The sequence below is a fragment of the Protomyctophum parallelum genome, assembly GCF_964188405.1.
Source record: "Protomyctophum parallelum genome assembly, chromosome: 16".
Classification (NCBI taxonomy): Eukaryota; Metazoa; Chordata; class Actinopteri; order Myctophiformes; family Myctophidae; genus Protomyctophum; species Protomyctophum parallelum.
Window position 1 is genome coordinate 17015785 of NC_139711.1, and position 15900 is coordinate 17031684.

A 15900-nucleotide genomic window follows, 5' to 3' on the forward strand; every position below is an offset into this window, starting at 1 on the left:
TCCTGGCTAAGACAACATAAATACAATTTTGTGTTTATTTTCATTTTATTTTTTTACTACTTTATACTATATATAGTATATCCAGTTTGCAATACTTTCACTACTCCACTACATCTCAGAGGCAGATATTCTACTTTTACTCCACTACAATTATGTGAAAACTTGTTACTAGTTAGTTACTTTGTAGATTATGATTATTATATACATTTTGGCCATTCGAAAATAGACGATCTACAAGCTCACAATGCGCCACAACGCATTGTGAGCTTGTTGATCTTCTATTTTCAAAAGATGTGATTGTGAAATGGGACATTGTGCATAATGAGTGCCTTAATTTCCATGCCAATACTATTACTGTTGTACTTGTAACAGAGTATGTCTACATTGCAGTATTGGTACTTTTAGTTAAGTAAGAGATGTGAGTACTTTTACCACCACTGGTGTCAGCAGACTACGTTGGAATGCAGACGTCTGTCGGGCGGAGAGGCTTGGAGCTCGGTGGGGGGGAGGGGGCTATTATTTAAAATCTTTTCATCACTCTGAAAGAGGGGGGGAAATAGCTTTGACGTTGAGAAGCTCATGAATAATGAATGCCGTTGCTATTAATGTATGTATAATTAATCACATCCCTCCTGCCTACACTCGTATGGAGCCGATGGTCCTGAGTGGCATGGAGACCGGTGTACGCTATTGACTCTGCTTCACAATAAAAGACAGGGGTTGGAGGGGTGGTCGGGGCAATTTCCTATATCCAGGCCCGGTGTGGAAGGGGAGCAAGACAATAGACTCACTACCGTGCCCTTTTTCCCCCCCTCTACTCGCTTCACATTGAAGGGAGCAATTGTTTTTAGACAGAATGGGTAAATATTTGTCCTGTTTCACACGGGAAGACAGAATAAATGAGAGGGAAGCACAACCAGGAAGCGGCGTCGTGTTTACGTATCTTGTTTCATTGTGTTTACGACAACCGGTTTGCACAGTCGGCCCCAAACAATACTCCCATGCCACATGTGTCCAAGGTCACAACATGTGGCAGTAGCATTTGATTAAGTGTGCCAATGTCTTTTTTTTTCTCGCCTTGTTTTCTTTATTTTCATGAGAATAATGTTGTGGCACCTGAAGTCAAATAGAGCACTGTAATGTACGAAGTGCAGCAAAGCAAGGCAAGGCAGCTTAGAAAAGAAAGAAGGGAAGAAAAAAAGAAAAATAAAAGAAAATACAGCTATTTCAACCCTTTCCCAAATCAGTCACTTTCATAAACGTGATTGATTCCCGAATGGGCAATTGGGTCTAGGGGGGAGGGGTGAATTGATGAGTGATGAAGTGAAATGATGCCGAGAACGTGGCAGGTTATTCATCACATGTGTGCCCCCTTTTGTCACGATTGATTGTCTATAATTTGAGTTTGCAGGGGAGCCAGTTGATATTAAATGGTAACAACTCCCTGTATTCATCATGTCGTCCCCCTACCCCCCTCCCGTCCCCCTCCCGTCCCTCCCCTCTCCTTTAGCAAGGCAGAAATAGAAAATGTAATCTCATCCACAACCGTGGCTCTGCCTCGGGCGCTCCTTCAACCTGTTTCCCGCTGATCCTCCCCGAGGGGCCCAGGCTCTACTAAAAGAAGAGGGGAATCTATAATCTAGCAGATGGCAGAGGATCTATGGGAAATTCTATAATAGAGAAGAAGGTGGTTTATGTGTGTGGTGTGCGCGCGCACACTTGTGCCGTGTGTGTTTGTGTACACACATGCATGTGGTGGGTGTATGTGAGGTGGGGGGGGGGGGGGGGTATAGTTGCCGAGGGACCTGGCAACGTCGCGAGCAGGGCTGATATGCGCTTCCACCCTCTCACATTGGTAAACACAGGATATAAGACCCGCTCCCGGCAGGTGCTGTGGTGGTCTGCAGCCTTTGTCGTGGGCGGTGCCACACAGAGCTAGCCTTAGCTGCTCCGAGCAGAGGTGCTTCTGGGTGCAGCACTCTCTGGAGTGACGTGGAGTGGAAGCAGAGTGGAGTGAGGGTAGGGGATGGGGGGACGCATTCTGGCCGGACAGAGTAGTAATTTTCTCCTGGGGAGGTGGGGGATTAGTACAGAGTGAGATTGCGTGGGTGTCCACACATACCGTAGAAGGAGTGTACGACAAGGATTGAGGAGAGGCCATTTGTTTTCGCCGTCGAAATGTTTGCTAGAAGCCATTGAGGGAAACGACGGCTCGCCAGGGCTCACTAAACATAAAGGCATACATTATTGTATGTATGGGGGAAATCCAGGGTGTTAATGTAACTCTGAAAGGGGGGGAAATGGTAAATTTTATGGAAGGTTAAATGAGCACTGGATACTGTAGGGAATAAATCACCCAGGTACGTGAATAACTATGCGTGTAGACATCAGCATATATAGATATGTGCGCGCACACACACACACACACACACACACACACACACACACACACACACACACACACACACACACACACACACACACACACACACACACACACACACACACACACACACACACACACACACAATCTCCTCTGCAGCTACACCGCAGCACTAATGCAAGGAGGAATATATGCATGTGTAAACAAGTCGTCAGACACTGACCTTTCCTCAGCCAACAGAGGATTTGGACTCATTTCCTCTCCTCTATTCTTCACCTTCGTCATGACTCTCCATGCCACATCTAGCCTAACAACGTGTTATTTCTAATTGCAAATGACTTGCCCGTTAACTCCCACTGGTTCCCTCTCTCTCACTCTCGAACGCCGTCTGTCTTTTCCCCCAAGAAGAGGATATCAACAAGGCTCATTATTGTGTACAATGCCTTTCCTGGGCCTGAGGGAGTCCATGAATAGCATAAGCCTCAAACGCAATGAGCAAAGGCTAAGACCTGCGCACATTTACTATGAAGAAAAAAAAAATCTGCCATCTGAGGCTTGTACTGTACAGTATATAATATGTTTCTGTGATGTACCCTTGTGTGGTGGGAGATGAGATAACCAGGGGGCTCAGGGAGAGTTTTAAGTTAGAACGGGAAGTTCTTGCAGCTAACTTAAGAGCTAATTAGAGAGGCACGCTGACGCAAAGCACTAACTTCTCTAAATCAGATTTATTTAACTTCCTTCAAATGCTTATTTTTCTGCACAGGATTTTTATCTAACCCTTTGATATATACTTAAGCAAGGTTTAGTTCTACAAATGGCCGTCTGCTATGAAATTAACTAGCCAACAGTAAATAATGGACCTTGTGTATAAGGATACAGCCTAATAATGGACAGTGTGATGTGTGTAAAGAGCGTGACTGTCTGTGTGTTCCGTATAAAGATGACATTACTCCTCTATTGGAATGAACCATACGGACTGAATGATGACGATCAGGAGCCTGTCATCCTTTTGCAATCATTTCAATATTAATTTTCTGCTAGAGCGTGTTACTTCAATTTGTCCATAATTACTTTTTCCCAGCTTGCTTCCATGTTCAAATTTGACTTTAATTGCATTGGTTGATGTATCAGCCTAGATAATACATATATTAAGACAGATGTGTGACTCTCTCTCTCTCTCTCTCTCTGACATCTGTTGAACTGTCTGGTGCTTACTGGTGTAACCACTGGTGTCTGCAAGTCGGCAACTCCCACCCAATCTCCATCCCGTCAGTGGCTCCCCGTGCTCCCCCCACACACACACACACACACACACACACACAGTGAATCCACATGCATCCAGAATACGGAACCAATTCGGAATCAAGTCACGCTGGGAGGAAGGCAAATCAAATCTTACGGCAGCAACTAGGCGAGGAGATTGTTTTTCCTCTCGCCAAGCCCCCATGTCCCCCCATCACCCCACACCGTTTACTGGAGGGGAACAGGCAGAGTGAAGAGGGGAGAATCGTGCTGGGGATGTAGCTAGGCCAGAAGTGTCTCTCGGGTCAAGCCTCGCCCCATCCCCCCCCCCCCCTCCTCCGTTTCCACCCTCCCTCCCCCGATGGCCCTGACACGGCTATCAGTCACGCGATGAAACGAGGGACTACACTCCTCTCCCCTGGTCCTCCTAGATGAAACAGAACAATAATTAGGGGGATAGAGTGGCCCCTGCCGCCAAACTGGGGCCGCTCGGATCACAACAACACATTGTCCAACCTGATTAAGTAGCCATTTGCGGCGTTCTCACTGTAGTTAAGCGGCCCTCGTCTTCTGCTGGCCTGAAACTCGACCTCCCGGCAAGATATATTGACATGGCCTCCAATTTAAAGTTTGGTCCGAGATGCGGGGGCGGACATTACATTTCTTTGCAGGAAGCCGAGGCTAATGCATCCGATTTGCCCTCAGAATAGGCACTGCACAGTGACTTAGAAATGCCCAAGGTTAAGCCCTCGCATGCTTTGTTTGTTTACTTCCATTGACTATTTGATAATAGAGGAAATGTGGAGGATTTTATCTGTTCTGATGCCGCTGATTAATAGAGAGTCCGAGGAAGAAGCTATATTCTGCAGGCCATTTAACCACTTGAACCATAGCATCCCTATTCTGATGGGGACATTCACGGAAAATTGCAGAGCTATAATCTCACAACGTGTCACAATGCAACGCGTTGTGAGCTTGTAGATCGGCTATTTTTGGCAAAGAGATTTGGAGTGGAGGGGAAAAAAGTGTGGAGGACACAATCCATCCATCCATCCATCCATCCATCTTCAACCGCTTATCCGTAGTTGGGTCGCGGGGGCAACAGCTCCACCAGAGTGCTCCAGACTTCTCTCTCCAGAGCAACATTAGTAACCTAAGCTGGCTCCTTTCCAAGCGAAGAAGCAGCGATTCTACTGAGAGTGTCTCTCGCATGACTGAACTTCATCTCTAAGGGAGACTCGGTAGACAGAGAGCTTTGCCTTCTGGTTCAACTCTCTTTTCGTCACAACAGTGTGGTACAGCGAGTGCAATACTGACCCAGCTCCGATCTCATTATCCTTGTCCTCCCCGCACTCGTGAACAAGACCCTGAGATACTTAAACTTCTTCAACTGGCGTAATGACAATGACAATGACAAAAACATTGAGTGGCTGAATACAATGAAGGCTCTTCTTTAGTGAGTACTTTCTATATTTTTAAGAGGGACCTTGGGCCAGTAGCACTGACACACCATGAAAACAGGAGCACATTGTGTTCCTCTCGAGGCTACATGCACGGGGGCACACACACACACACACACACACACTTAACCGACAGTACCATCCAAACCAATTATAGGTATAAGAGCCTGAGTGAAATTTAGAAGGAAATTTGTATCCTGTGTCTTTAACGAAGTTTTCTTCTTGCGTCTCCCACACCATGCGTGTTCAATAGTTTCTCACTGGATGCACAGCTAGGTGGAGAGGCAATATAATGAGTACTTACTGGGACCCAAATGGAACACAGGTGGCACACTCCATGCAATAGGACACATGCATTAACGTGTGTGTGTGTGTGTGTGTGCGCGCTCGCTTGCATGGGTATATTATAGCGTCATATACAGTAAATGGCGATATATACCATATATCATGTGTCCTTTGGTGAAACATGTCACTTAATTGATTAATTAATGAACTAGTCGCTATACTTTTGTTGATAAACTCCTGTCTCCTGCTCATACAACCCCGTAAGAGCAGCAGCATAATTTCTGGTGCCAATTACCTTGATATTAACCAGACAGAAACAAAGGAGAAGCTCGTGCACAGAGTGGAGTGCAAACACGATGTACTTCAAATTAAGGGCCACTAATAAAATGCTAATTAAAATGGCTTTTTACAAATTATCTCCTCGGTACCAATGAGTTAAAGTTTAATTAGGGGTGGACGGTAAAAAGAGAGAGAGAGAGAGAAAGAGAGACAGACATAGCGAATGACGTTAACCTTCGGTGCATACAGATTGCATCACAGTCTAACAAATCTCAATCAGAGGCCTGTCCTGCCACAGACACTAATTACTATATTATCTGTCGACAGAGGTAATTAGGAGGCATAGAGGTGAGACGGCAAACAATGCCTTATTTCCTAGTGACGGAAGGTATTTTGGCAGGCCCGGTGGACACTGGAAATGGGATAGTGGGCGATAATTACCCCACTGACATATTACATTGTTAGGCTTCACAACTTTCCAGGACAAGAAGGGAAGAATATGAGTAGCAGAGCCTTGAAGATATCACTGCGTACAGCATGCTCATGTTAGCTTTGAAGCTGTCAGAAAGTGGCATTGGCTATCACGTCTAAACAAACACGGACATGTGCTTGGTAGCATTAACAAGCTCTTACATTTCTTCGTAGACTGCAGCTTGGGGGTGGGGGTGGGGGGGGGTTTAGTAGGAGCTATTTGCCAGTTAAAACACTGCCACATATTTTTCCTTCCCAGGACACATACAACTCCATACACAGACATTTACAGGTTGCATACAGGAGGGAATAATAATACAGGAAAAAAAGACAAAAATAAACCTCAACCCCATTAACATCTAATAAGGGAAGTGTGTGTGCATGAGTGCAATTTTGAATCCAAATGCGTTCGGTCAGCATGCACAGCAAGCAGCGCATGCATGGCCGCAGGTCCCTCAACAGCAGGACTGTGTGGAGCAGGCGGCTCACTTGATAATCAGTGCCTGTGCTCTCAGCGCCTACATTAACCTTTCTTATCACAGGGGTGACTTTTTCACCACGGCTTTGATACTGGTACTGTGTAGACTTCCCGCGGAACTCCACCATTGACTTCCCAAGCTTTTATCTGGATAGAACATCAACATAGCTGGAATGGGACGTTATTTATTTATTTATTCAGTTTCCCCTTGTTCTAACCCTTTTTTTACTGCAGAAAAAAACCTGCATCTTATCAAAACTTTGCCGAAGGGTTGCATCCCGGGGCTTGTGGCGAGACTGAAAAGTCTTGAGAGGCTTTGATACCCTCTGGCCCTGTGACATCTTATCTAGTGCGAGTAGATGCTTGGCAGGCACAGGAGGCTGTACCTGCTCAATGTACACACACTCCTCTGTCAGCGCCGCTTACGCCGCTGCATGCTCACTGTGGTGAGGATGGGGAAAAGGGAGAGGAAAAAAAGGAAAGCGCCTTGAATGCAGGACGCCTTTGAACTGTGTTCTCTAATGTGGGTCAGAGATCCATCGTATGCAGATTCCGGGGAGCCTTTTCATCTGCAATTGCGAAGTTAAGATTCCCCCGGTGCACCCTTAATTTCATCTCCTTCTCCCCCATTTATTTATTTAATATTTATACATTAATGTCTCCTTAAGAAAAAAATGACGAAAACGGAGAAAGGCAGAGAAAAAAAGAAGGAAACTTCCCCTCTCCCTTGCTCTCTGCGATGTGCTGTCCAGTCTAATGACTCCATTTTAAAGAGCAGGGTCTGACCAGCAGTGGAGGAGCAGGCTGCTGGAGGGAAAGAGGAGGGGAGAGGACGAGAGGAGAGAAGAGGGGAGGCTGTGCACACTGCAGCACTCTCCTTAGCTCTCAACTCCCAGTCAGCCTCTGTATGTGTGTGCTTTGAAAGAGAATAGGATTCAGCCCTTTGAAAGCAGAGGCTGCTCACCGGGGCTTTTGTGTAAAGTAACATTTCTATTGAAAGCCAATTACTGCTAACATTATTTTGGTTCCTTCCATAATTAAATGCACCTCTCTGTTTTGTCTCCCCCCTCCCATCCCATCCCTCCCCACCCCACCCCACCATACCCCTCTGTTGCAGACGGAGAATTATTCCATTGACACCAGCTACGTGAACAGCAGAGCTCACCTCATTAAAAGGTATGTCTTGATTAGAGCTGTTATCAACCGTTGTTATCGGTAATTGTTTTGCCTAATGAAGGCCTATGTTTGCACGCACGCTTTTCATGTACACGGATGCGAGGGGAGGGCTCTGATTGCAATGCAGAAACGCACCATATGACTTGGTAATGTAGTAAGTTATTTGTCATCTTCAGTGCCACTCTTACTTACTCATACTTTCATCACGTCTATTCATCCGGTGCAAAAAACAACACAATTTGAAACTTCTGATGAGTGAAGGAATAAAAACTACCCATGTAACACGGTTTAAAAAAAATATTAAATTATATCAGACACCTCATTGTTTGAAAACCTATAAGTAATGCCACAGACAGACTTCCTTTCCCAAGATAGCATCACCATGATGATCTATAATTAGGTTTTGTGGGGGTTTTGTTTTTCCTTTCTTTCTTTTCTTCTTCTTTTGAGTGCAGGACAAACGTTTTCATTGTGAGGAAGATAAGGTCTACTGAGAGACCACCTGAAGCCGGATATTAGATAGGGTTGTAGGAATGCAGGGGTCACACAATAATGCCCTGCAGGTCTGGACCAGTCTGTGACCAGGCCCCGTCTCAACGCTATAATTCTCCCCCCTTTTACCTGCAGCTATGGAGCAGCCTTTTGTTTGAGTACCATGCGGGGCCTTTCTGAGGAGCCATTATTGCAATTTCCCTGTGAAAAGAGATTCCCAGTTAATGTAAACAAAGACCATTCAGGTGTGGTCCTCTGCAACACACTACAAAGAAATCCCCCAGGAGCCGGTGAGCCTATAGGCCTGGGACAGGTGCAATTACAGCGATAACATCAGGCCATCATTACCCAGCCCGCTCTCCCACGCTGGCCCAAAGTGCAAGAACGTGGAGGGGCTGTACTGGAGCTAAGGAATTGCACTGTCCTCCAAATGTTCCAACTCTCCTATTCTCCTTCACAGCTTCTCCTCCTCCACTATATTCTCTCTACATGCACTCTCTATGCAAGGCCACATGTTCCTTTATTCACCCATCTTTAGTGTTGTTTGCAAAGTGATGCTTGTTCCAGTGGGGTGGAAATTAAATTAGGGGAAATCACGCTCATACTGTGCAGCTGTTGATTGTGTGCCCCCCCCCCCCCACACACACACACCCTCTTTATTGACTATGAGACTACAAACAAGACAGATGCTCAGTTTGTATGCTTCCAGCATTTCCTACATCCATCTTCATTCCAGGAATTCCTGACTACTGCCAGCATTTGTTTGATTGTAGTGAGTGTCTGTTTGTTTACTGATGGCCTTGAAGTCAGCGCCTCCATCCCAAAAGTCCCTGTTTCAAACAGCCTGCAGCTGCCATGCTATTTCTTAAGTTAGAAAGAAAAGAAAAATAAGAGGGGGGAAAAAAAAACCTTGACACTTTCAAAAACTGGGAGAATTGGAGAATGGGAGATGGCCAGCAAACCTAACCAGTCAATCATGGCTAATCGGAATTGTATCAGAAAGAATCTGACAACTGTCGTGATCACATGAGATTTTGACAAAATCTGTAGTAGTAGTAGGAAATGCAAAATGGCGAACATGGGCCTGGCCTATATGGGGACGGACGGACGCGTGCACGATTTTGTAAAAAAAAATATTTGTGCTGATCAGTCCAGCAGTTTACGAGTTTAGCTCTGGAAACACACACATACACACGCTAGCCTCCTGCAGGGCAGCATCTCAAAAATGGCGCGGGAGATTCATGAGATATTTGCTCATAAGTATGCGTGTCGTGCAGTGAAATGTTGGTGCAGCAGTGCCAACTAGTCCAGAATGTAGTACTGTACACTACTGTAAGGTTAGGTACTACTAAGTAAGTTGTAATACACAAAACGGATTATTCATCATCGGCTGTCAATGCTTTAAGAGACATGAAGCGGAGCCGCGTGAAAGGACAGAGAGGACGCGGGGGGGGGGGGGGGGGGGGGGGCTGACAGCTCGCGCCACGACGTCGCCAGTGTCTGCAGGGCCCGTGCCGCCGACGGCGGCGACCAAGTGCGAGAGAAAAAAGGTGATGTGACAGTTAATCAAAATCTCGTCTCTCTTCCCCCTCCTGGCCCCCATGTAGCACGTCAACGTTCAAGGACCTGGAGGGGAACAGTCTGAAGGACAGCGGCCACGAGGAGAGCGACCAGACAGACAGCGAACACGACGTCCAGAGAGGCCACTATGTGGACACGGCTGTCAACGACGTGCTGAATATGACTGTCCCCCCCAACGTCTGCCAGCTGCCTGACCAGGGTAAGAAAACGTGTGTGTGTGTGTGTGTGTGTGCGTGCTCGTGTGTGCCTGTGTTTTTATGGAACTGAAAGAGCCTCATTATTATGAGTCTATTACCTCAGTTTCAAGATATGTCTGTGCATGTGCGCGTGTGTGTGCGTGTGCTAGACTACCTATCTATGAGCATCATTTACGGTGCATTATATCCTATTGCCGGATAAGACTCAAGATGTGCCGTGTTTTGGGATGCCGTCTCCGTCTTTGATGTCCCACCGAGGGTGGCTAATGTGCAGGATCTCTCCCGGCCAACGCTACTAGCCTTTGATATGGTGCTCGGCTATCAGTGTTGACAGTTATAGTGGCCATGTCTGCTTCTTGAGGGGTGCCCTGGCCTCAGGCACGCTTGAATGGCAGCAATTATAGTCTGACAAAGGTGGGAGAGTTGGACGTAATCTTACATGTCTCCATGTGCCCTCCTCCATTATTCAGTGGGATCAGTTTGCGGAGAATTAACGTTGATGTTTCATTTCTGACTTGCCGGTCAAGAAAGGCTGTTTCTGCCAGGAGTCCGTGTAAAGGGTTCTGTTCGTCCTTAACTACTGCCAGTCAACATTCCAGAGTAGCCAGGTCAGAAAGACAGAGTGAAAAAGGGAATTAGAGCGAGAGAGCCCGAATTATACATTGTCGAATGAAGCATGTCGCAAAAAGATTGATCTTCAACTGAAAAATGTGACAAGGTATTTGCCAATACATACCCATTTGCACATGCATTAACAGTCATTCACAGTTTAGACAGAGGGAGAAGGGATAGAGCGGTCTAGAGGTACAATAGTTTGCACCTGAGGATATTTACTCAGCTCAAAGGGAAGACTAAACACACGAGAGCTCTGAGTGTGCAATAGAGCACAAGAGTCAGTGTGTGGAAAACTATGAGCATTTCATCACCGTTCACAACCACTGGAAGTGACAACAATAATTAAGCGTAATATACCTACTAAAAATATGAATGGCTCCTTAATGATAATCCCTCTCTTTCTCCGAGATAACCAATAATTGTGCTTCTGTTTTCACCGTGTTCCGCTTTATGAACGCAAGTTGTGTAGAGTGTTCTATTTTCTCACTCCTCTGAGAAAAAGAAAAGAGAGGGAAAAAACCTTTATGGGTGCAAGACACAGAAGGAAAATAAATCACACTTGCTGTAAATGCACAATGAAATAATTCACATGGATGTTAGTTTAGTATTATTATTATTATCTGGTCTGTTCTCATCAGCTCATTGTGAAGTGTGTGTGTGGGCTTAGCTGAAGGAGCTGTAAAGGATACTTGTTAGCTCCAGATCCTCTGACCCATGCAGTTGCTCTGGTACATTTAATCAACCAGGCATTTAACCCAAAGCCTTGTGGCTATTTGGCTTTTGTGTTGCGTGACTGGTATTGAGTATTGAATTTACAGAACTTCCATTTTGTCCTTCATCTCCATCAGTGTTGCCATGTCTGCTTATTATAAGCGACTTTAGGGTGGTTTTTCTGTAAGGTTGCTTTAAGGTTCTGTAAGGTTGCTTGCATGTTGTGTTCTTCTTTCATCTAAAGTGTAGTTGCTTTGGGCCAGTGGTTCTCCTTTGTTATGTCAAGGACCTTTTGTGTTTAAAGTGCCTTGTCGCTTCTTTTGGGCTTGTTTTCCTAGACCTGGTTGCCCGTTTGTCTCGCAAAATTTGGCAACACATCTCTATTAGGATTGAAAGCAAGGCTGATTGCATGAATGGACGTGCCTCGTGGTTGGTTTTGTGATGACTGGGATGGGAGATAAACACACAGTGGCTAACAGTCTGGAAATGGATTACGGTTGGAATGGGCTCACACACACAGGGCTCTCCTCCATCGGCTCACACACGGGGCTCTCCCCAGTGGTGTCAGACAGTAATGAACAATGATACGTGAGTTTGCTAACTATTTGGTGCCGGGCTGCCATTATTTCACAAGCTTATTTCACAATATTCCTGTGTCGCTTAACAAAAAGGGAAAAAAAATAAACACGTCCCGAGAGGACCTCTACTGCTACAATCTCATTATTGGAGACAATTATACGAGATGTACATGAGCAATATTACAAGTGGAGAGAGCTCTCGGAGGCCGCTCTTTTTTCATTAACGTTCGGGATGATTATATCTGTTTCAGCCAAATGGATGTGCGCCTCCTGAATGCGTAACACAATGCAGTGCTAGTAAACACAACAAGAGGCTATTTTCTTTCAGTGCTACGCAGTCTTTTGACCAGAGGGAATAGATAAGGACAGAAATATCTGTTTGGAATTGCAATTGGAAGGCTGGAATTTGTGGGTTTTATATATTTTTGTGTGTGTATTGCAGTCTTCTCCAAGAAGTCGTTCTGGCCACAAAAGAGACAGTTTACCCCTCCATGTCAGAAAAAGGGGCAGTGAGCACTGAAGAAAATGGCTCCGCTAGAGTCTCTTTGCCTTAACCCATTTTGGGCGGGAACCCCTTTTGGTGTTTTAAACATTGTTATAATTTAGCTATTGAAAAATAGCAGATCTACAAGCTCATAGCGCACCACCAAGTGGCGCGCTATGAACTTGTAGGTCTGCTATTTTTGAAAAATCTTTAAAATGTGCCTCAAATCTTTCCGAAAATTGTCATGATTTAGAAACTTTTTTTTTTCAATTTCGACGTCAGGCCTGGGTTAAAAAATGGCGAGGGGCTGCATTGAGGTAGCAGAATGATGAGAGCATAATTATAAAATGAACTGACCAAGGATCTGTGTACACGCAGAAACGTAATGACATGGCAAATGGAATTGTCCCTCCATTACCATCTCAGCGGTCTAATTACATAGTTAAATTGTATGATGGTGTGCCATGGTTGACAGATTTGGCGTCTCTCTTCTATCTCTTCTATTACCCCCCTCATCCCCCCCAAGAGGACATTAGCCTCCTTATTCCTGTTACACATTCCACTGCGCTGACTGACCCGGGTACAGAGGCACCAATCTCTGAGGCTCGTAGAACATGAGACCCACGGCGGCGGTTACAGTGACGCGAAGGCACGGTTTTCACTCTGAGCTCGTCTGTCTTAATTGACATAAATAAATGGACACCGACCGGTAGTTCTGTTGAGTGAGTGGAGGGAATGGTTCAGAAAACAAATAGGCACGTTCACTAAACACACCCTGCTGCTTAGCTGTCTGCTGGGAATAACTCTGGTGCACGCAGTTTGCCTCTCTTGGCAGCTAAAGCAGAGTTCAGAGTCTGCAATTGCCAAAGGACAACAACAACACAAGGCACAGACACAAAAGAAACGTGCTCTTTGTGCTTTTATTGTTCTGTTCTCTTGTGTTTATAAATGCAGAGGAGGATGAGGCGGGGGGGGGGGGTTTGATGATGAGGCAGGGTTAAACTCCAAGGCTCCTTAAGCGCAGATGTTTACTTTTCTCAGTGCTGTGTTTAAAGGTGCCATTTACAAAAGGGGGACACCCCCGTCACCTCTACACAAAGACCAGCTACCTCCCACCGGCTGGGCAGACGTCGAGTGGGAATCTTTGCATGTACAGAATCTCATCTCCTCACATGAATGTGGCTTCCATGGCACAATGAGCACGCTTCCCTCTTCTCTGCATCCTTTGAGCACTTTATTATTACCGTCTTTTGTCCATTCCCTGTACTGTATGCAATATTCTCTCTCCTTCAGCGAACAGCTTTGACAATGCAGGCCGTTACATCTGCACTATCTGCCAGCGAGGAAACTTTTCAAAGCCGTGCTTTGGAACCAACAGTGTTACAGACTATAGAAACTGGAGTGAATGAATGGCCGCTCTGCTGAAACCTGTCTGACGATGGGCTGGTGCTTGCTTTGAAAACACACAATCGATTAGATGAGGAACAGTAGGCTATCTAAGAGCAAATTATGCTACATCTCTTAGAATCTACAAATCAGGGGCTATCTTTTAACATGTAATTGCTCCTTCTTATCTCAATACAGTAAAAACGGATGATATCACTGTAGCTATAGTCTATAGAGAAGCAGTGCCTGCACAAAATTAATTCTCAAGCTTCATCTTCATAGGCATGTCCATGAAGTGGAGGGGATTTGGTTGAAAATGTATGACATGCTAGCTTTGGCTCTAGAAGTCCATTGTTATCATGGGAGAAGGAAGGGAGCCGGCTTTGAGGAGGCCTGGTGACAAAAGAGAGCTAAATCTGCTATTTTTCTCTAATGCCTTTGATTGTCGTAGCCCTCACACTTAACTCCTCACAGATGTTGGATGAGCCACGCTTTTCCAGGCTCAAGATGTGTGTATTGTTATATCACTGAAGTTGTCTCTGCAAAGAAAGAGAGTGTAGTACAGTAGGTAGAATCTTAAGTCATCTCTTCTTGCGGCTTCCATTTTGTGGGCTTTGCGGTTCGGTGTCTCGTTTTGGGTAATATTTACGGGGCAGCGCAAGCGTGTTTTTGTCGAAGAAAAGAAAAAAGACATATCTTCCCCGCGGCCTATTACACTCGGAGGGACACAACGACTGCTCAATTAGCCAGAGCAAGGAACAAGGCTCTTTCATTCCTGACATATTCCATAACCTCCACCCGAGAGGATATCTCTCATCTATCTGGTCTCTCCCTGTGGGCGTGTTCCTGAAGCATGAGTCCAGGAATGGAAGCCCCTCTGCGGGCAACATATCTCTCCGTTCCTCCATTTCAGGATCCACAGGGTCTCACCGCTCCTAATTGATTTTGAGTCTCTCCGTCTTGCTGCTTTCCTTTCCCACTCCATCTTTCTCGTTCTTTTTGTCTCCCCATCTACTGACTGCAAACATATTTCCATTCCAAGCCACATCTCTCGACCTTGTGCCAGTCAAGCAGTTACTCCTCTCCTCACCCGCATTGAATTGAAGAAAAGAGTCACAGCACCTTGTGTTTATGCTGAAAACTCACCCTAAATTTAGCATGGCAACATCTCCAGTTTGCAGTTCTGTGATCTACTAATGAAAACGCTGAAAGGTGTCAGAATCAGGACAGCAACAGGAATGGGGCCGTGCTGACAACCAGTGTGTGTGCACGCGCGCGAGAGCGAGACAGACACATGGAGAGGTGAGTTCAGAGTAAGCAGTCTGGGAGAGAGAGAAAATAAAAAAGCTAGAGAGGAAATGATCTGTCTGACAGGTAGGAGTGTGTCTCTTTCCTAACCCACTGAGCGCAGCAGAGAGAGGACTCACACATGTGAGTGAATTACACATCAATCAAACCTCTGTACTTGGGCCTCTGGTTGGCTACAATGCACGATCAGTGTACGATGAGATTAACATACAAACATTATACCAGGACCATCCATTTTCTTTTTGCCAAATCTAATGTGTAACCTGTGGAGGCAAAATGGCTGACAATGACAAACGGCTCGATGCAACACGAGTATTAAGAACGATGCGGTGCCACGCCACTGTATGCACACACACACACACACACACACACACACACACACACACACACACACACACACACACACACACACACACACACACACACACGATCTGTGATGGATATTTATCATGAACTACCAAAATGCAAACTGTGCCTATGAATTATACAGGAGAGAATATATAGAAGTAAAATGTAATTTCAAGCTGTGTTGACCTGTGCTCATCTTCTCTTCTTTAGCTGAACATTTGCAAATTCAATAATCTGGCGCAGAGAGTTCCTAGAAATATATCTGAAGTGAAGACTCTCACAGAATGAAAGTAGCCCCGCGGTGATAATGCTCTAGTTTGGTCATTTTGGCTAAGGGCCTATCATTAAAGATTAGGACCCAAACGTCACTCAAAAAGCAAGCTGCTCTATATTTATCAAAGTCATATCATCACAGTGGGGCGG

The 15900-nt window shown here is 45.5% G+C and overlaps 1 protein-coding gene across 4 annotated transcripts in view; it reads left to right on the forward strand.

The window, feature by feature from the left end:
* Positions 1–15900, forward strand: part of pcdh19 (protocadherin 19) — a 67421-nt gene that overhangs the window by 31061 nt on the left and 20460 nt on the right. For 2 of the 4 annotated variants that reach the window (XM_083785809.1, XM_083785811.1), the window contains exons 3-4: positions 7719–7777; positions 9877–10049. In XM_083785809.1, coding sequence (XP_083641935.1) covers positions 7719–7777; positions 9877–10049 — 232 coding nt within the window. Of the gene's footprint in view, positions 1–7718; positions 7778–9863; positions 10050–15900 lie in introns of all 4 variants that reach the window. The other 2 variants (XM_083785808.1, XM_083785810.1) reach the window with 1 other exon arrangement.